The sequence below is a fragment of the Phacochoerus africanus genome, chromosome 12 (genome assembly GCF_016906955.1).
Source record: "Phacochoerus africanus isolate WHEZ1 chromosome 12, ROS_Pafr_v1, whole genome shotgun sequence".
Taxonomy (NCBI): Eukaryota; Metazoa; Chordata; class Mammalia; order Artiodactyla; family Suidae; genus Phacochoerus; species Phacochoerus africanus.
Window position 1 is genome coordinate 58,601,350 of NC_062555.1, and position 20,943 is coordinate 58,622,292.

General features: G+C 42.4%; 1 protein-coding gene across 12 annotated transcripts in view; it reads right to left on the reverse strand.

Annotated features, from left to right (window-relative positions):
- MLLT10 (MLLT10 histone lysine methyltransferase DOT1L cofactor) overlaps nucleotides 1–20,714 on the reverse strand; it is a 243,661-nt gene extending 222,947 nt beyond the window's left edge. For 8 of the 12 annotated variants that reach the window (XR_007131295.1, XM_047755395.1, XM_047755401.1 and 5 more), the window contains exons 1-3: nucleotides 20,373–20,714; nucleotides 20,079–20,238; nucleotides 16,437–16,516 (exon numbers count right to left, since the gene is read on the reverse strand). Coding sequence is in view for 10 of the 12 variants with exons in the window: in XM_047755395.1 (XP_047611351.1) it covers nucleotides 16,437–16,516; nucleotides 20,079–20,238 (240 nt within the window). In the remaining 2 variants the exon portion in view is untranslated. Of the gene's footprint in view, nucleotides 1–16,436; nucleotides 16,517–20,078; nucleotides 20,239–20,372 lie in introns of those variants that run through there. The other 4 variants (XM_047755393.1, XM_047755398.1, XM_047755394.1 and 1 more) reach the window with 3 other exon arrangements.
- Between the last annotated feature and the right edge of the window lie 229 nt (nucleotides 20,715–20,943).

A 20,943-nucleotide genomic window follows, 5' to 3' on the forward strand; every position in this document is an offset into this window, starting at 1 on the left:
ATAGGCCGGCGGCTACAGTTCTGATTGGACCCCTAGCCCAGGCACCTCCATAAGCTGTGGGTGTGGCCCTAAAAGACAACGAAAGACCAAAAAAGAAACTGAAATTGTGATTTAAAATTTTTAACAAGGAATTCCCGTCCTGGCTCAGCAGAAACCAATCTGACTAGCATCCATGAGGACGCAGGTTTGATCCCTGGCCTCACTCAGTGGGTCAAGGATCCGGCACTGCCATAAGCGTTGGTATAGGTCGCAGATACGGCTCAGATCCTGAGTTGCTGTGGCTGTGGCAAAGGCTATCAGTTACAGCTCTGATTCGCCCCCTAGCCTGGAAACCTCCATATGCCACAGGTATGGCCCTAAAAATGCAAAAAAAAAAAAAAAAAACAAATAAATAAAACTTTAAACAAAAAAAAGAGTCCAGGACCAGATGGCTTCACAGAAGAATTCTATCAAGCCATTTAGTGAAAAGCTAACACCTATCCTTCTGAAACTATTCCAAAAAATTGCAGAGAAACACTCCCAAACCCATACTATGAGCCCACCATCACCCTGATACCAAAACAAGACAAAGATACCACAAAAAAAGAAAACTACGCCAATTTCACTGATGAACATAGATGCAAAAACCTTCAACAAAATACTAGCAAACCGAATCCCAGCAATACATTAAAAGGATCATACACCATGATCAAGTGGGATTTCTCCCAGGATGCAAGGATTCTTCAATATCTGCAAATCAATCAGTGTGATACACCACATTAACAAACTGAAGAATAAAAACCATATGATCCTCTCAACAGATGCAGAAAAAGCTTCTCACAAAATTCAACACACATTTCTGATAAAAACCCTTCAGAAAATGGGCATAGAGGGAACCTACCTCAACATAATGAAGGTCATATATGACAAACCCATAGCTAACATCATTCTCAATGGTGAAAAGCTGAAAGAATTCCTATTGAGATCAGGAACAATACAAGGACGTCTGCTCTCGCCACTACTATTCAACACAGTTTTTGAAATCCTAGCCATAGCAATCAGAGAAGAAAAATAAATAAAAGGAACCCAAACTGGAGAAAAAGTAAAACTATCACTGTTTGCAGAAGATATGATACTAAACCTAGAAAATCCTAAAGATGCTACCAAAAAAACTATTAGAATTCATCAATGAATTTGGTAAAGTTGCAGGACACAAAATTAACACACAGAAATCGAGACTGGATTTCTATGGACTAAAAATGAAAGATCAGAAAGAGAAATTAGGGAAACAATCCCATTTACCATCACATCAAAAACACACAAACATCACAAACACAGTTCCTGTCATGGCTCAGCGGTTAACAAACCTGACTAGCATCCATGAGGACAAGGATTCAATCCTTGGCCTTGCTCAGTGGGTTAAGGATCAGGCATTGCTATGAGCTGTGGTATAGGTCGTGGCCTCAGATTCCATGTTGCTGTGGCTCTGGCATATTCTGGCAGCTGTAGCTACAATTCGAACCCTAGCCTGGGAACCTCCATATGCCACAGATGCAGCCCTAAGGAGACAAAAAACAAAAAAAGACACAAACATATAGGATGATATACCATGCTCTTGGATTGGAATAAACAATACTGTCAAAATGACTATACTACCCAAGGCAATCTACAGATTCAATGCAATCCCTATCAAATTGCCAATGGCATTTTTCACAGAACTAGAACAAAATATTTTCAAGTTTATTTGGAACCACAAAAGACCCAGAATAGCCAAAGACATCCGAAGAAAAATATAGCTGGAGGAATCAGGCTCCCTGGCTTCAGACTATACTGCGAAGCTACAGTCATCAAAACCAAATGATACTGGCATAAACACAGAAATATATATCAGTGGAACAGATAAAAATGCCCATAATTAAACCCACTCGCCTATGGTCAACTGATCCATGACAAAGAAGGCAAGAAAATACAATGGAGGAAAGACAGTCCCTTCAATAAGTGGTGCTGGGCCAACAGGACAGCTACATGTAAAAGAATGAAATTAGAATACTTCCTACCACCATACACAAAAATAAGCAGTAAAAAGATTAAAGCCATATATATATATAAAACCAGATACTATAAATCTCTTAAGGGGAAAACATAGGCTGAACACTCTCTGACATAAACCACAGCATTAAACTTAAAAGCTTTTGCACAGCAAAGGAAATCCTCAACAAATTGAAAAGAAAACCCACAGAATGGGAGAAAATATTTGCAAATGAAGCAACTGACAAGGGATTAGCCTCCAAAACATATAAACACCTCCTGCAGCTCAATACCAAACAACCCACCCCATCAATAAATGGGAAGAGGATCCAAAGAGACAATTCTCCAAAGAAGACATACAGACGGCTAACGAACACATGAAAAGATGTTCAACATCACTAATTATTAGAGAAATGCAAATCAAAACTACTATGGGGTACTACCTTACACTAGCCAGAATGACCACTGTCAAAAAGCCTACGAACAATAAATGCTAGAGAGGGTGTGGAGAAAAGGGAACTGTATTACACTGTTAGTGGGAAGGTAAACTGGTGCAACAACCATGGAAAACAGTATTGAGATTCCTCAAAAAGCTAAAAATAGAATTACCTTATGACCCAGCAATCCCATTCCTGGGCATCTATCCAGGGAAAAACTGCAACTAGAAAAGAAACATGTGTCCTAATGTTTACTGCAGCACTATATACAATAGCCAAGGCCTGGAAGCCACCTAAATGTCTATCAACAAAGGAGTAGATAAAGATGTGGTACATAAAAACAACAGAATATTAAGCAACCATAAAAAGGAATGAAATAATGCCATTTGCAGCAACATGGATAGACCTAGAAATTATCATGTCAAGTCAAGTCATTCGGACAATAAGACACCAACACCATATGAGATCACTCATATGTAGAATCTATGTGCAGAACAGATACTGACTCACACACTTATGGTTACCCAAGGAAACAGGTTGCAGCGGGAAGGGATTGGCTGGGGGTTTGGGATGGAAATGGTGTAAAAACAGGCTGTCATGTTGGCTGTAGAATTATAATAAAATTCACTGAATTTTGTAAAACCCTGATAATATACTTCCTAACCCTATTACAACTGATGCTATTTCATTTTCTCCTATTCTAAAATAACATCAAAATAAATACATTCACACATACTTATGTATTAATTAGTAATACCTCTGGTTGCCTGCTTAAACTATAACCTGAAGCACAGCAGAGCATTTAAGAACACCATCTTTGGAGTGCCCAGTCTTTACACCTTTAAAACCTGGCTTAGTTTTATGTGACTTTACACAAATTACTAAACCTCTCTATACCTCAAGTTACCTCATCATTAAAAAAAAGAAAAGATTGAAAGAGTATCTATATTTCATCGTCCTGTTGAGAAGGTAAAATAATAATATTCCTCTGTGTCAAGCATCTGACAATGCTTGGCACACTAATAGAGCTCCATATTTTACAGATGGGGCAACTGAGGCTTAGGAGATAAACTCGCCCAGTCATAAATCTAGTCCATCTGATTCCAAGGTATCTATCACCTTACACTACTACTATACTACCTGGATATCATTGCATGAGGTACCCACATGGGCTATGGACCTTTTTCTTTCTACTTAGCTTTCTTTCCCCAATTACCAAAAAAATAAGCATGGCTGCACACTGTACTAAAATCAAAGCAGGAGTTCCCATCGTGGCGCAGTGGTTAATGAACCTGACTAGGAACCATGAGGTTGCGGGTTCGGTCCCTGCCCTTGCTCAGTGGGTTAACGATCCGGTTGCTGTGAGCTGTGGTGTAGGTTGCAGACGTGGCTCGGATCCCGCATTGCCGTGGCTCTGGCGTAGGCTGGCAGCTACAGCTCCGATTTGCCCCCTAGCCTGGGAACCTCCATATGCCGCGAAAGCGGCCCACGAAATAGCAAAAAGACAAAAAAATAAATAAATAAATAAAATAAAATCAAAGCAAAAAAATTTTTTTTCTTTTTTGCTTTTTTAGGGCAATACCTGCAGCATATGAAGGTTCCCAGGCTAAGGATCCAACTGGAGCTACAGCTGCCAGCCTAAACCACAGCCACAGCAATGCCAGATTCAACCTGCGTCTGCAACCTATACCGCAGCTCACAGCAACACCAGATCCTTAACCCACTGAACAAGTCCAGGGATTGGACTGGCACCAGCAACCTCATGGTTCCTAGTTGGATTCACTTCCACTGTGCCACGATGGGAACTCCACCGCAAAAAATTTTTAAGATACAAGACAGAAAATACTTCAAGCTTTGGAACTTAGAGAAGTGAAAAGCACTGGTAGCATCTGAGAATAGCAGGTAGAAAGTAATCTTTTGGGGTCATGTGTCTACTCATGGCTATGTAGAGGATATAGGGCAGAAAGTGAAAACAGCGGTAGGGACAAGATAAATGGACAAAGATAAATTTACATCACATTAGGGCAGCTGTAATTTCTACTTGGCTCTAGAGCATTATCACCAAAACCTTCTGACCCTACTATATAATTACAGAACAAAATTTTTTATTGTTTGGGGCCAGGGGTTAGGAGCAGTTACCCAGCTATATACCCTGTACAAAAATTACATGTATGAGACTGAAATACTTTTAGTGAAAATATTATGAACCAGAAAAAAAAAAATTTCACCACACAGTTAAGTATCACTACAGAAAACTGGGAAATAACAATCACATTTGCTTTGCAGAAGACAATCCTGAAATGCAGGGAGAATGTATAGGAAAGGAGAGAAGTAAAAAGAAGATAAGGGAGAAATTCACTCTAAGAAATTGTAAAACATTATCTTTTTGTAGAAAAAGAAGAAAAACAACTCTAGATATGTATAAACACGTACATATATAACTTAACTAGGGAAATGAATTAAAAATTAGTAACAATAGAAAAATGGAAAGCAAAACTGGGCAGAAAAAAGACAGGTGTAGGAGAAAGAATTTTCACTGTATATCCTTTTTATGTTTTTAAAGCCATGTCAATGTATCATCTAATCCAAAGTTAAAAAATTTAAGCTGTTGAGGAGTTCCCATTATGGAGCAGCAGAAATGAATCCGAATAGTATCCATGAAGATACGGGTTCAATCCCTGGTCTCACTCAGTGGGTCAAGGATCTGGCGTCGCCGTGAGCTGTGGTATAGGTCACAGACACGGCTCGGATCCTGGCTCAGGTCCCGAGTTGCTGTGGCTATGGCGTAGGCCGGCAGCTATAGCACTGATTCAGCCCCTAGCCAGGGAACCTCCATATCCCGCAGACGAGGTCTTAAAAAGCAAACAAACAAACAAACAAATAAATAAATAAACAAAATGTAAGCTATTGTAATAACCTAGACAAAAAAAAAAATAGGGCTTATTATAATGTCAGTGACTATGTAAGGAAAGAAATTATACTTAAAATGCCTAAGATACCTAAATAGAAATATTCAGAAGGCAAATGCAAATATGAATCTGAAAATTGTTCAGGTGATACTGATGCCTTGATGCATCTATAAACACACATAATTTTACCTAGGGTGATATAATCAAATAAATAGACCAGAAAAGCAACCATGAAACTTAAATTTTAATTAAGTAAAAAAGTAATACCAAATTGAAATCCAAAGGGAAATGTTTCAAAAGGTAAAGAGAAGTAAACCATTTCTCAGTAGTCCTGAGTAAAGAGAGTTGCAAGAAAGCTAGAGTGATCACAATTTTAAATGCTGAAAGTAGGTCAAATATAATGAGAACTGAAAACAAAATTTTGTATTTGGCCATAGCAAAATCAACAGAGTTGACAGATTTAGGAGTCAAATGAATGATCCAAAGAATGAATGAATAAATAGGTATTTATGATATTTTATTTACTTAGTTATACCTAAACTTTTTTCAGAAAAGGATTTGAGGCAGCCTACAAATAAAGGACCTGTATTATAACAATAAAAAAAATAGGAAACTGAACATGAAAGCCAGTATGAGGGACATACCCCTGATTTAGGGAAACTGCTCTTACCCCTGACTCCAACTATGTAGTTCTAGAGAAGGTTGTCATTCATAGTACCCTCCCCACTCCAGCCACAGGGATGGTGGGTACATGATCCAAGACAGGCAAATCAGAGTCCTTCCCAGGATTCTTCAAGAGAGCCCCTTCTTCTGGTAGAAGGGGCTAGGAAGATGAGAGCCAAGAGCTGCCAGCAGTCATGGTTCCAGGCCTCATGAAGCAGAGAGTCTGTAGTACGAGAGAATGAAATCAACACGTAGAGAAACAGAGATAAGATGTGAAGTCCTAACCCCACAGAAAGAGGGGAAAAAAAATTACTAATAATCAGATTAAACCAACTGATGTTAACTCAAGACCAGATTTGGTTTTGGGCTGCCTGGTAGCCAGAAGTGAAAGAAAAACAGAATATGCATCACAGAGCTATCAAAAAAGGAGGAAATATACCAGATCCTAAAGGGAGACAATTTTCCTTATGCTGAGTTATTACAAGAATTTCTTATACATTGATCTTCATATAAGGTTAACTGAAAGACAAATCGGGAGTGTCCATGACGAGAGTATTACAGCAAAAGCATATTTCATATGCTATGAAAATGACAACTAATTTATATCTTAATCATTAAGTACAGCTAAGAGGCTAGACTACAGTAGGCAGATGAAGAAGCAGAGATATCAACTATGATTTTATTCTTCCAGGAAGCCTGCTAGTGAAACAGGAAAGGCCAAAAGGCGAAAAAAGTAAAATCCATAGGAAGATTCAAATTGATTGTGAGCTAAGTGGTATTAAAAAAAAAAAAAAAGACTAAAATATAAAACAAGACCCTGCAAGAAATGGGAAAAGATTATATCATTAACACAGGCAGTTAACTCCACTTAAAAACTATCTCCTCTCCTTCCAAAAACTCCACTGAATGACATAAAAGGGCATAAAGTCACAAATACAAAACAAATGTAAAGGAAAACAATAGTTATAAAATTTTGAAAGCTAGAAAGGATAAGCAGTAAATGAATTAACAGATAAGAAAAGGTTGCTGCAGTAAGACAAGCCCCAAAGCCATGTATCCTCAGACCACACAGAACCAAAAACTGGAGGAATCTTAGGACCAAGCATCAAGGGGTAGGGAGTTGCCTAGGCATATACATCCAAATAAAACTTTCCTTCAAAAGATACATGCACCATGGAAACAACCTAAATGTTCACTGACAGATGAATGGATTAAGATATGGTGTGTGTGTGTGTGTATAAATATCTATCTCACATATATACTTTATATATGTGTATAATGGAACACTACTCAGCTGTTAAAAAACAAAAATAATGCCATTTGCAGCAACACAGAAGCAACGAGAGATTCTCATACTAAGTGAACTCAGAAAGACAAATACCCTATGATATCACTTATATGTAGAATCTAAAATATGGCACAAGTGAACCTATCTACAGAACAGAAACAGACTCACAGACATAGAGAACAGACTTGTGTTTGCCAAAGGGGTTGGGGGAGGAAGTAGGATGGACAGGGAGTTTGGGGTTGGTAGATGCAAACTATTACATTTTGAATGGATAAGCAATGAGGTCTGCTGTACAGCACAGGGAACTACATCCAATCTCTTGGGATAGAACATGATGAAAGAGCATGAAAAAAATATTTATCTAAAACTGATTATGTCAAGACTCAAGCAGCAAGGTACTGTGCTCATGACATACAGAAGTTCTCAGGCCAGAGACTGAATTGGAGCTGCAACTGCACCAGATCCTCGAACCCACTGCACCAGGGCAGGGATCGAACCCACACCTCCACAGCAACCCAAGCCCCTACAGTCAGATTCTTAACCTACTGTGCTACAGCAGGAACTCCAACAAGGTACTATTTTAATGAGAGAGAATCTTTTGGTACTACTAACTTTGTGCATTTTTCACTTTGATAAACATAAAAATTAAATCTAAACAAAAAATGGAATAGGTACAATAGGCAATGTATAATGTACCCCTATGTTTTCATTTCTCTTACTAGTTATTTAGGCAAGTTAGAAAAGGATACAAACAAGTATTAAGCACCTACTTCACATCAACTGTTTCACTAAGATTTTCTCACCCACGGTAAAAGGAATTCAAGAAGATGGAGATCCCATCATGGCTCAGCGGAAACGAATGTGACTAGTATCTATGAGGTTGCAGGTTCAATCCCTGGCCTCACTCACACATTGGGTTAAGGATTCAAGGTTGCCATAATCTGTGATGTAGGTTGCAGACTCAGCTCAGATGCAGTGTTGCTGTGGCTGTGGTGTAGGCCAGTGGCTACAGCTCTGATTTGACCCCAAGCCTGGGTACCTCCATACACAGTGGGTGTGGCCCTACAAAAAAAAAAAAAAAAAAAAGGCAAGAGTCAATGAATATGGGCTATTTGCTATTTTACACATGGTGATAAGCACTAAATCTGTTTAACTTTTTTTTGTTTTCAGCCATACCTGCTGCATGGGAAAGTTCCTAGGCCAGGGACTGAACCCTCACCACAGCAATGACCTGAGCCATAGCTGTGACAACACTGGACCTTTAGCCCACTGAGCCACCAGGAAACTCCATTGACTTTTTTTTCTTTCTTTTGGCTGCCCTGTGCCGCATGATGTTCACAGGCCAAAGATCACATCCCAGGCCAAGCCACAATTGCAACCTATGTCACAGATGCAGCAACACAGGATCCTTAACCCATTGCGCTGGGCCAGGGATCAAACCTGCGTTCCATCGCTCCAGAGACCCTGACAATTCCATCGAACCACAGCGTTAACTCCTCTGTTAACATTTTTAAATCACTTCTTTCCAAGCTATAGAGACTTAGGATCCCATACTGAATTTAAAAGCAAATATTAGTAGTTTCAATTGTGGCTCAGCGGAAATGAATCTGACTAGTATCCATGAGGACACAGGTTCGATCCCTGGCCCTGCTCAGAAGGTTAATAAGGATCCAGCATTGCCACGAGCTGTGGTGTAGGTGGGCAGAGACAGCTTGGATTGTTGCGGCTATGGTGTAAGCCAGCAGCTATAGCTCCAATTCGACCCCCTGCCTGGGAACCTCCATATGCTGCAGGAGTGGTCCTAAAAAGACAAAATAAATAAATAAATAAAAGCAAATACTAAATATGAATCATCAGTAAGAGGAAAAAATGTTAGCAAATGTTTAGGAGTTCCCGTCGTGGCGCAGTGGTTAACGAATCCGACTAGGAACCATGAGGTTGCGGGTTTGGTCCCTGCCCTTGCTCAGTGGGTTAACGATCCGGCGTTGCCGTGAGCTGTGGTGTAGGTCGCAGACGCGGCTCGGATCCCGCGTTGCTGTGGCTGTGGCGTAGGCCGGTGGCTGCAGCTCCGATTGGACCCCTAGCCTGGGAACCTCCGTATGCCGCGGGAGCGGCCCAAGAAATAGCAACAACAACAACAACAACAAAGCCAAAAAAAAAAAATGTTAGCAAATGTTTAAATTTGAAAGCATTTTATTTAAAGTATATAGGCTAGGAGTTCCCATGGTGGCTCAGAGGTAACAAACCTGACTAGTGTCCAGGAGGATGTGGGCTCAATCCCTGGCCTCACTCAGTGGGTTAAGGATCCAGCATTGCTGTGGCTGTGGGTAGGCCAGCAGCTACAGCTCCAATTCAACCCCCAGCCTGAGAACTTCCATACGCCATGGTGCGGCCTTAAAAAATACATAAATAAACAAAGTATACAGGCTAAAAATCTTATACAGAAATAAAAAGAAAAAAGTTCTATACAATATTTTTCATAAGTGCTACTGAAGACACACCCATCTTGGCCTGCTACACTGAGAAGTCAGAGATAAATATGTAAATTTGAAAACAAATTTTTAATTATGTAGATAAAGGTAAATCTTGTGGCACAAATAAAGAACTTAAAAGCTAAGTTAAAAACTAACCGTGGCTCAGCAGTTAACAAACCCGACTAGGATCTATGAGGATGTAGGTTCGATCCCTGGCCTCACTCAGTGGGTTAAGGATCCAGTGTTGCCATGAGCTCTGGTGTAGGTCTCAGATGTGGCATGGATCCTGCTTTGCTGTGGCTGTGGGGTAGACCGGCAGCTCTAGCTCTGATTTGACCCCGAGCCTGGGAATCTCCATATGCCTCAGGTGGGGCCATAGAAAGCCAAAAAAATAAAAAATAAAAAAATTTTAAAAAGCTAAAAGAACTGGAGTTCTCTTGTGGCTCAGTGGGTTAAGGATCCAGTGTTAACACTGCAGCTGCTTGGGTCACTGCTGTGGCATGGGTCTGATCCCTGGCCAGGGAACTTCCACATGCCCCAAGTGTGGCCAAAAAAAAAAAAAATCAACATTAGTTGAAGTTAAGGCACTCAATGAAGATATCAGATCAGGAGTTCCCGTCGTGGAGCAGTGGTTAACGAATCCGACTAGGAACCATGAGGTTGCAGGTTCGGTCCCTGGCCTTGCTCAGTGGGTTAAGGATCCAGCATTGCCGTGAGCTATGGTGTAGGTCACAGACTTGGCTCGGATCCCGCGTTGCTGTGGCTCTGGTGTAGGCCGGTGGCTGCAGCTCCGATTCGATCCCTAGCCTGGGAACCTCCATATGCTGAGGGAGCGGCCCTAGAAAAGACAAAAAGACAAAAAAAAAATATCAGATCAAATATACACCTTAGAGACTGGGGTTGACTATGACTCCAGCATAGACCCTAGAGTGCTGAACAGCTCTAACCAAGTTTCCTGTGTAAGGACAGGAACTGGTAAGGGCCAATCCCAGTGAAGGGGAATCTATCCCCAAAAAACATGGCCTGGACCACTAAGACTAGAGAAGGTGCGCCAAAGTGGGATGCCTGATTTGGATATAAGTAGGAGTCACCCTAAAAAAAAGCCAGGTAACTCAAGCTTATGGTAAGAGACAGTGGGGGCCTGAAATCCATCATCTAAAGGTGATAGAATCCAAGCCAGGAAACAAATGATGGTCTGGAGCAATGAACCCCAACAGGCAAATTTTGACAGTCTGCTGGTTGCTAACCCTAAATTCATTTTCCCCCTTTCCCTACTAATAGAGCTCTAACTTTATTTAGCACATCAACAGCCCCATATTTTTCGGTCTAACAATTAAGAGCCAGTAAAATTAAACATAAATTCTTGACAGGAGCTTCCAGGAAAACGCATTTAAGAGGATAACTCATCTGAGAGGAAGACATTATCCTCCTTTCTTTCTGCCTGGAACATCTTTCTTCAATCACAATGACTGCAATTCCAGCTGCCATGTTGTAAAAATGAAAACCATGTGCTAAGGTTGGTATAGCAGGAAGACAGAAAAAGTCTTACCCCTAATGATTTCACAGAGCTGTCATAAAAGCCTTAAAATACCTCTCTGAACGCATCTTAAATAAAGGAATTTGTAAATTTGTAAACTGCTAACTTGTAGAAGCCACTATAATCTAGTCTTTTTTACTAGCAGTCAAAAGCAATTATTAACAGATACAGAACAACTGCAAAAACTTCCATCAGTGACATACCACAAACCCAGGTCAGAGGACCAGGAATCCCAAGGAAGAAAACTCCGAAAGAACAGCTCAGAGCCAATATATTAATACAGACATCCATCACTACAGTTAACAGACAAAACAAATGAAAGATTTCCAAAATCTGAGTAGTTTTAAATTATGTATGTTTTAAATGTTCAAATAAATATAACCCTTAAGATAATTACAGCAAGATACTATAAAAAAGAAGCAGCAAACTGAACAATAAAAACAAAAATTCTAGACATGATTTACTCAGGAAATTTACTGATTGGATTAACAATAAGCATAAATTTGGGAGTTCCCTTGTGGCTCAGTGGGTTAAGGATCTGGCATTTTGCAGCAGCTCAGGTCACCACTACAGCACGGATGATCCCTGGCTAAGAGACTTCCATGTGCTTCAGGAGTGTCCCAAACCAAAAACAAAACAGTAAGCATAAATTTGAACACAGAGCTAAAAAGATTATCCATACTGCAGAGATGACAGAAAATATGAAGGAGAAATTAAAAGACATGAAGAAAAGAATGAGAATCCCAAGCATACACCTAAGTAACAGGACCAGGGAAAGAAAATATAATGGGAAGGTGATAATATTTGAAAAGATAGAGAATATTTTCCAAAATGGATGAAATTCATTGAATCCTTGGAATGAAAAAGCAGATCAACTCTCAAGCAGGATAAAGAGACTCAACAAATTTCTTCTTAGCACAACTAGGTACCAGAAGACAAACGAAAATATTTAGTTCCAGGAAAACAACTGTTATCCTAGAATTCAAACTAGTATACAAGACAGCAAAATAATAGTATTCTTATAGACATAAAAAGATTAATAGATGGAGTTCCCCTCGTGGCACAGGAAATGAATCCCACTAGGAACTATGAGGTTGAGGGTTTGATCCCTGTGCTCTCTCAGTGGTTAAGGATCCGGCGTTGCCACGAGCTGTGGTATAGGTTGCAGGCACGGCTCAGCTCTGATGTTGCTGTGGCTATGGTGTCGGCTGGCAGCTACAGCTCTGATTAGACCCCTAGCCTGGGAACCTCCATATGCCGAGGGTGTGGCCCTAGAAAAGACAATAAGTAAATAAATAAATAAATAAAGGAATTAAATAAATTGTAATACATTCTGTGACAGAAAACAAAAGAAGAATGAACTAGATCAATATATAGCAGTTTAGTGATTCACAAGTAGCTATATCACGCATCACAGAACACACATATACCATAATACAATTCCTGTAAAACAATATAATACTAGATGCTGTTTATGTATCTATTAGTAATAACTATTAAGACACAGATGTGCAGAGTTCCCAGGAGTTCCCGTCGTGGCGCAGTGGAAACGAATCCAACTAGTATCCATGAGGATGCGGGTTTGATCCCTGGCCTCGCTCAGTGGGTTAAGGATCTGGCATTGCCGTGAGCTGTGGTGAAGGTCGCAGACGTGGCTCAGATCTGGCATTGCTGTGGCTGTGGTGTAGGACAGCAGCTACAGCTCTGATTTGACCCCTAGCCTGGAAACCTCCATATGCTACATGTGTGGCCCTAAAAAGACAAAAATAAATAAATAAACACAGACGGTGGTGTGTGTGTGTGTGTACACATATATACATATATATATATATAAAATGGAATATTATTCAGTCTTATAAAATAATAAGATCCTGCCATCTTTGACAATATAGATGGACCTCGAAGGTATTACATTAACTGAGGCAAATCAGACAGAAGAAGACAAATACTTTATATGATCACATGTATACGTGGGATCTAAAACTATCAAACTCAGAAGAAATAGAGATTGGTGGTTGTCAGAGGCAGTGGCAAAAAAAATTTAAAAAGCCAAAAAATATAAAATATCCTCTCTCTGTATCTTAAACTACATAAGTAGATAAAATTTCTAATAAATCTCTTTGGCCTATGGTACTTAAGAACAAATACATGTTAACTACAAAAATAATCACCAATGAGTATTTCAACCTCTAACTACTATCATAATGATTAGTAAACAATGTAAATCTAATCACAATACTTCAGTAAAAATACATATTCATTTGAGGTGAATAAAACAATTCAAGTGCTTCTTTTTTTTCTTTTTAGGGCCACACCTGTGGCATGTGGAAGTTCCCAGGCTAGGGGTCGAATTGGAGCTGCAGCTGCCAGCATATACCAACATTGCAACAACAGGGGATCCAAGCCACATCTGTGACCGATACCACAGCTCTCAACAACACCAGATCCTTAATCCACTGATCGAGGCCAGGTTCATGGATACTAGTCAGGTTCTTAACCCACTGAGCCACAATAGGAACTCAAGTGCTTTTTCTGAACAGTGAACGCCTATCTAACAAAAAGCTTCCCTTAAAAACCAACAAGGAGTTTCTGGTGTGGCTCAGCAGTTAACAAACCTGACTAGCATCCATGAGGACATGGGTTCAATCCCTGGCCTCGCTCAGTGGGTTAGATATCCAGTGTTGCTGTGAGCTATGTTGTAGGTCTCTCTCTGTATCTTAAACTACATAAGTAGATAAAACGCGGCTTGAATCTGGCATGGCTGTGGCATAGGCCGGCAGCTTGTAGCTCCAATTCAACCCTGAGCCTGGGAACTTCCATATGCCATGAGTGCAGCCCTAAAAAGAAAAAAAAAAAAAAATTTCTGTTGGAGTTTCCGCTGTGGTGCAGTGGGTTAAGAATCCGACTGCAGCAGCTCAGGTGGATATAGCCAGACTCTAATCCCCAGCCAGGGAACCTCTATATGCCAAAGATGCAACCATTTAAAACAAACAAACAAGCAATGATGTCCTCATCTATAAAATGAGGATAAAAGAATATCTATCTCACATATCTGATAGGATAATTAAGATAACTGGTATAGAACACTTAGCATAGTATCTGACACTACACAATCAAAAAGTTAGCTACTGATTGAAGTGGCAGCGAAAATCTGCAGAAATAAAAAGAATGAAGTAGACACAGAGAGAAAAGCAGAAATAAGATTAATTCAGTCCCCTTTCTAAGTCATGGATACATTTCCAAATTAGGCTTCTTGGCTACTATATCCTTAAAATAAAATGTCCTTTCTTTGCCTATTTAAGCTTGGAATGAGTTTTCATTTTTTACAAATAACCCTACCTTTTATAATTATACACTGCAAGAACTTAGAGGAGGCTGTTCCTCTTTAATTAATGACCCCCCCACATGCCACCAAAGAAAACCGAAATAAAATGTGTCCTCCAACACCTTTTAAGATAACTACCTTAATTCACCTGGATAGCATGACCATGCCCTCAGAGAAGAAAAAGGAATACAACAGGCAACAAGTGACATTTGAGGCAAATAATGCTGGCATCTTACCACTCCCCACTCACCTCTTTATCCTCCTCCCTCACTTTATACCCACACCTCCTATTCTCTAATCCTTCTCTGGCCATGAATCTACTTACTGTGACATCGCCTGGAAGAGTCACACCTTACTTTCAGTGACTACTAATAAGTTAAAGCAGAATTTCCTTTACTTGTTGACCCATCATCCTTAAGTCTTAATATGGTACAGAGAGCAAAACAGAAACAAAAACAAGAGTAGGAGCTCCCTTGTGGCATAGTGGGTTAAGGACCTGGCATTGTCACTGCAGCAGCTCAGGTGGCTGCTATGACACGGGTTCAGTCCCCGGCCTGGGAACTTCACGTGCCACAGGCACAGCCAAAACAAAACAAACAACAAAAGAGTAGACCACTTCTAAGTCCTAAAATTTTTTTGATTAATTGTATCCTCCATCTGCTGATTTCCATTACATTCTCACACAAACAAAACATATCAACAGAATATTGCTCTGAGTTTCACAATCCTATATAGGCTACTTAGCCATTATTTCTGCTGATCAAAAATTCCCCACTCAAATATAAAAGCTTCCATTTTTTTCAATCCATGTAGGTAGAAAAGTTGAAATATTTGTTTCCTACCTTCTGGCAAATTCTCTAGCCAACACCAAAAGGAAGAAACTATCACACTGCAAATGGTAATACTTTTATGTGATTAACGAACATTTCTCCCTCATATTTCTAGAAGTTCAACTGTAAAAATGCCTTGGATCACAAAGAATAAACATTCCTCCTCCATTCTTACAGAGTTACGAAAGTATTCAGAAAGGTTAGCTTGATGAGTAAAACAAAAAAAAGGGACGTGAATATCTGAAAATACTGAACATTAAGTTAAACTATACATGTGTAGATGTATTATTCATTTAATAATGTGAATTATTAAATCCTTGTGTATATTTTTTCACTTGTTAAGCAGAACTAGCAGAATTATCAGTATAAATTCCTTATGTCCTCCTGCCATTACACTATAACTATGATTAGCCAATTTAAACTTCAAGCCAATAGGCAGGGCTAATAAAGCCCAAATACAACTTTACATTTTATCCATTCAACCTATCAACATACAGTTATGTAGTTCAATTTGTTTTTCAGGTTTTATAAAACCAGTTTAAAACTGTAAGTCAGGAGTTCCCGTCGTGGCTCAGTGGTTAACGAATCCGACTAGGAACCATGAGGTTGCGGGTTTGATCCCTGGCCTTGCTCAGTGGGTTAAGGATCCAGTGTTGCCATGAGCTGTGGTGTAGGCTGCAGACGCGGCTCGGATCTGGCATTGCTGTGGCTCTGGCGCAGGCCGGCAGCAACAGCTCTGATTAGACCCCTAGCCTGGGAGCCTCCATGTGCCATGGGTGCAGCCCTAAAAAGACAAAAAGACCAAAAAAAAAAAAAAAAACCAACCAACAAAAAAATCTAAGTCAATATTTGGCCCAAATTCACTATTTGAACAAAAGACTAAAAACCCTTCAAACTGAAACAAAGGGTATAGTATCCTAAGCCTCTCACTTAAGTATTTTAATGTTTTCGATAAACAGTCCTTACCACTCTGGCTGCTCTCTCCTGAGATTCACATTTCCTGCAAAACCATGGTCCAGTGGGTACTTGAACAATGCCATAGCAAGCTGTTGGGAAATAAAACGTTTTAAAATAAGTTAAGATCTGAATAATTATGGCAAATCAAATACTCTTTCAAAGCCCTATTAAACTAATTATCTCTCAAACTTCCCATAAACCACATGCTCTGTAAAGAATTAAAAAGTTATATTCACATTTATAATTTATCACCTTGTTAAAATTATACATTTGTAATAAAAACATTAAAACACTAATCTTGTGCTATCTCATTTAAAAAGTATAAACATCACAAATGTTATTTGATAAAAAAGTATTACAAAGTTTAACTTTCAAATTCATTAACTCATTCCAATACTCTGAAGTTTATATAAGCATATCAGATACATGAAAATATTTCCAAGTCACTTTTCAAAACGAGCAAGATAATGCAGAAAAAAATGAAATGTAATGTTAAGTGAAACGTTTCTATTTAAATAAAATGTCCAAGGAGCTCCACTGTGGCTCAGCAGATTAAGACCCCGACGTAGCATCACCGAGGTTGGGAGTTTGATCCCTGTCCTTGGTTGGTGGGTTAAGGATCCAGCATTGCCCCAAGCTGTGGTATAGATGGAAGATGTGGCTTAGATTCAGTGTTGCTGCGGCTGTGGGGTAGGCCAGCGCTACAGCTCCAATTCAACCTCTAGCCTGGGAACTTCCATATGCCATTGGTGCAGCCACTAAAAAAAAAAGGGAGTTCCCATCATGGCGCAGTGGTTAACGAATCCGACTAGGAACCATGAGGTTGCAGGTTCGGTCCCTGGCATTGCTCAGTGGGTTAACGATCCGGCATCGCCCTGAGCTGTGGTGTAGGTCGCAGACGTGGCTCGGATCCTGAGTTGCTGGGGCTCTGGCGTAGGCCAGTGGCTACGGCTCCGATTAGACCCCTACCCTGGGAACCTCCATATGCCATGGGAGTGGCCCAAGAAATGGCAAAAAAAAAAAAGGAAGAAAAAAAGAAAGGAATAAAGGAATGAAGGGAGGGGAAAATAAATAAATAAAATGTTCAGAATTAACATCAATCTGTGTAGAGACAGAAAGTAGATTAGTGTTGCCTAGGGCTGGGAGAGTTGAGAAGAAACGTGGAGTTAATGGTTCCAATGTTTATTAGAGTGATAAAAATGTCCTAAAATTGACTCTAGTAAACAAATCCAAAACTATGAATAAACTAAAAAACTGAACTGTACACTTTGAGTGAATTTTATGATGTATTATGTATCAATAAAGCTGATACAAAAACTTCATAAACTACATGTTTATTTCTAAATATATATGTTAATTCTCTAACAAGTGATCTGAATATACATCATATATCAAGGTCAGTCTGGTTGCTTAAAAAATTGCTGGAGTTCTACTGTGGCACAAGGGGATCAGTGGTATCTGGGTAGGGCTGGGATGCAGGTTCAATCCCCACCTAGAACAGTGGTTTAAAGATCTGGTGTTGCCACAGCTGCGGCTTAGATGGCAACTGTGGCTCCGATCTGATCTCTGGTCTGGAAACTCCATGTGCCACTGGGTGGGCAAAAAAAAAAAAAGTGTTTATATTGGAGTTCTCTTGTGGCACAGTAGGTTAATCCGGCCTTGTTACTCCAGCAGCTTGGGCTGCTGCTGTGGTGTGGGTTTGATCCCTGGCCCAGGAACTTCCACATGCCATGGGCGTGGCCAAAAAAAAATTTCCAAAAACCTGAATCATTAAAATCCTCTCAAATGAGCTTGCTTAGAGGAAACCTGAAAATATCTGAAATACTGGAAAACACTTCAAGAATACAAAAGCAACACAAATCTTTAAAATTCCAAAAATGAAACTTCTAATTCCTTTTAAAATGTCAGAGTAAAAATATCCTATCCGCCAAGAAAAACAGCATCAGTGTTCAAAAACTTGTATTTTAATTTAGAAACACCTCTAGAAAAAAAATTTTAAGACTTAAATGAACAGTTTCTAAATTGGAAGATGAGACTACTGAGCATCATTTATCATCCAATTCATAAGAAATACCTCCGCAAAGGCCAATGTACACTGGAACTGAAATACAATATAACAGTTCTAAGACCCTGAAATCAGTACCTAGAGTTTCAACACACATTGTGTTCACTCCTCAGAAAAGGAAAGTGTACAACTGGTCTTCCTTAAAAGAAACTGGAGCAGCAGAAACAAATGGCGCAGCAGAAACAAATCTGACTAGGAACCGTGAGGTCTCAGGTGCGATGCCTAGCTTTGCTCAGCGGGTTAAGGATCCGTTGTTACCATGAGCTGTGGTGTAGGTCCAGACACCGCTGGGGATCTGGCGTTGCTGTGACTGTGGTGTAGGCCAGAGGCTACAGCTCTGATTCGACCCCTAGCCTGGGAACCTCCACAGGCCACCGGTGCAGCCCTAAAAAGACAAAAAAAAAAGAAAGAAAAAAGAAGCTGGGAATAACTGCATCCCCAGGTTAGGGTTTTTCACTCTCTCCTAAGTGTCCCTTCCCAGTTCTGACGTTCCATTCTATAAAGAACTCGTTTCATAGTGTCTGATACACTACTGAACAACATCTGCATCCCTCAATCCAGGGTCAGAAATGGGCAAGGGAACAGGATGGTGAGTAACAGGGGGACTACAAGAGTCACCAAAAGATTTCCTAGGTTTTTTCAGTCTCAATTCCTCACCACAAGAAATGGAAAAGGTCAGAAACTTCACCGGCTAAGAAACCTGTGTCCTCAGCTTTTCTGTTTACCTCTAAAACTCACCAGATGAGAACGCCCAGAAATAAACTAAGATGCTCCCCAAGACACTGGCAGTACCACCACCTCCTCCTCTTCTCTCCAGTCACTTAACCTGAGGAAGATGAGTGGCCTGAAACAGCCTCTCAACAGCCTGAGCCACCGGCCCAAGGCAGCTCAGCCCAACCGCTCCTGCAGAAGAGCGACTGCGGCGACAACCTTCCCCCTCTTCGCGGGAAGCTCCAGTCCGCAGCAGCAGCAGCAGCAGCAGCAGCAGCAGGGTCTCGGCCAGAAAGTGGGGTGCGGCAGCGGGCGCCCGCCTTCCCCGATCTAAAGCGGCAGGACAGCCCCGCCGGGCCCCCGACCCGCCCCGGCGCCGCGCGCGGCGTTCCCGAGCCCGACTCCATGGCACAGGAAGTCTCCAGACACTGCGGCAGACGGAGCGGCCGGGAGGGGGAGGGGGCTCCGCGCTCCCCACCCAAACCCACAGCAGCCCGGGCACGACGGAGGGGCGCGCGCCCGGCCCCCCTACCCCCCGGCGAAGGCCGCAGCCCCGCAGCTCCTCGCCGCCGACCCCCGCCTGGCAAAGTCTGCAGACCCCGCGGCTCCGGGCGCAGGCGGCGGCCAAATGACACTTGAGAGAGTGAGCGCAGAATCACATGACAGGCCAGGCCACACGCACTTTCTCCCACATGCACAGCCCACACCCCCTCCGCCCCGCCGCGGACCCTCCGAGTCAATCCCGGGCCGCGGAACGGGGCGAGGGCGGGGCGGGGGGAGGGGCGGGCGGGGAACTGGCAGTTGCTGCCAAGGTGGGGGAAGCGGTGACGGTTGGGAGAGGCCGGGTTCAGCCCGACGGGCGGTTGGGTGTTTACCTTGATGCACCGCGACGCTGCAGCCGTGCCCGTCGCAATAAACCAGCGGGTTCTCGGCCCAGCCTCTCTCGTCTGAGCAAACGCAACAGCCTCCAATCATCTCCTTCATACTATGGGAGACCTCGTCCTCCAGTGACACGGGCCGGTCGCTAGAGACCATCTAAGAGGGAGTTGGGGGGGGACCATTAAAAAACACATGCAAGCCAATTAGTGCTTCCCCCCTCACAGCCCCCCCGTGCTCCCGATCCCTTCCCGGCGCCCCGGCCCCCGCCCGCCGCTCGGCCGCTCGCTCACTCGGGCTTTGCCGCTCAGTCACTCACGTTCCGCACAGGAGTCAGGAGCCATGTCCTTGCTGACTCCCCCCACCTCCCCTCCACCGCCTCCTCCTCCTCCTCCTCCTCGTCTTCTTCCCTCCCCACCTCCACCCGGCCGCTAACGCTGGAGCCCGGAGAGGGCACACATAATCAAGTAGGCCTCTGCACAGGCGCACTGGGGGGGCTCCCGCTGGGCCAGGGGCAGCGAGGGAGGGGAAGGGGGCTGCGCTTCCTCCTCCAAGCGTCACTCGGCGTGCGCGCCCGCCCTGCGGCCGGCGTGAGGGAGAAGGCCCGGGAGTGGCGAGGCCTGCGTGCGCGCCGCCGCGTCCAGCCGGCAGCCCAGGCCTGCCTCCCGGCCCCTTCCCCTCCCCCGCGCCGCTCGCAGACGCAGAGGAGTGCTGGGGGCGGGGGCGGGGGGAGCCGGGGGCGCGCCGAAGCCGGAACGAACCGACCGGAGGGCGCGGGGGCGCGCACGCGGGGGCGGAGACGGTAGGGCTGCCCTTCGCAGCGCCGGCCGCGCGGGCCGCGTGTGCACGTCGCGAAGAGGCCTT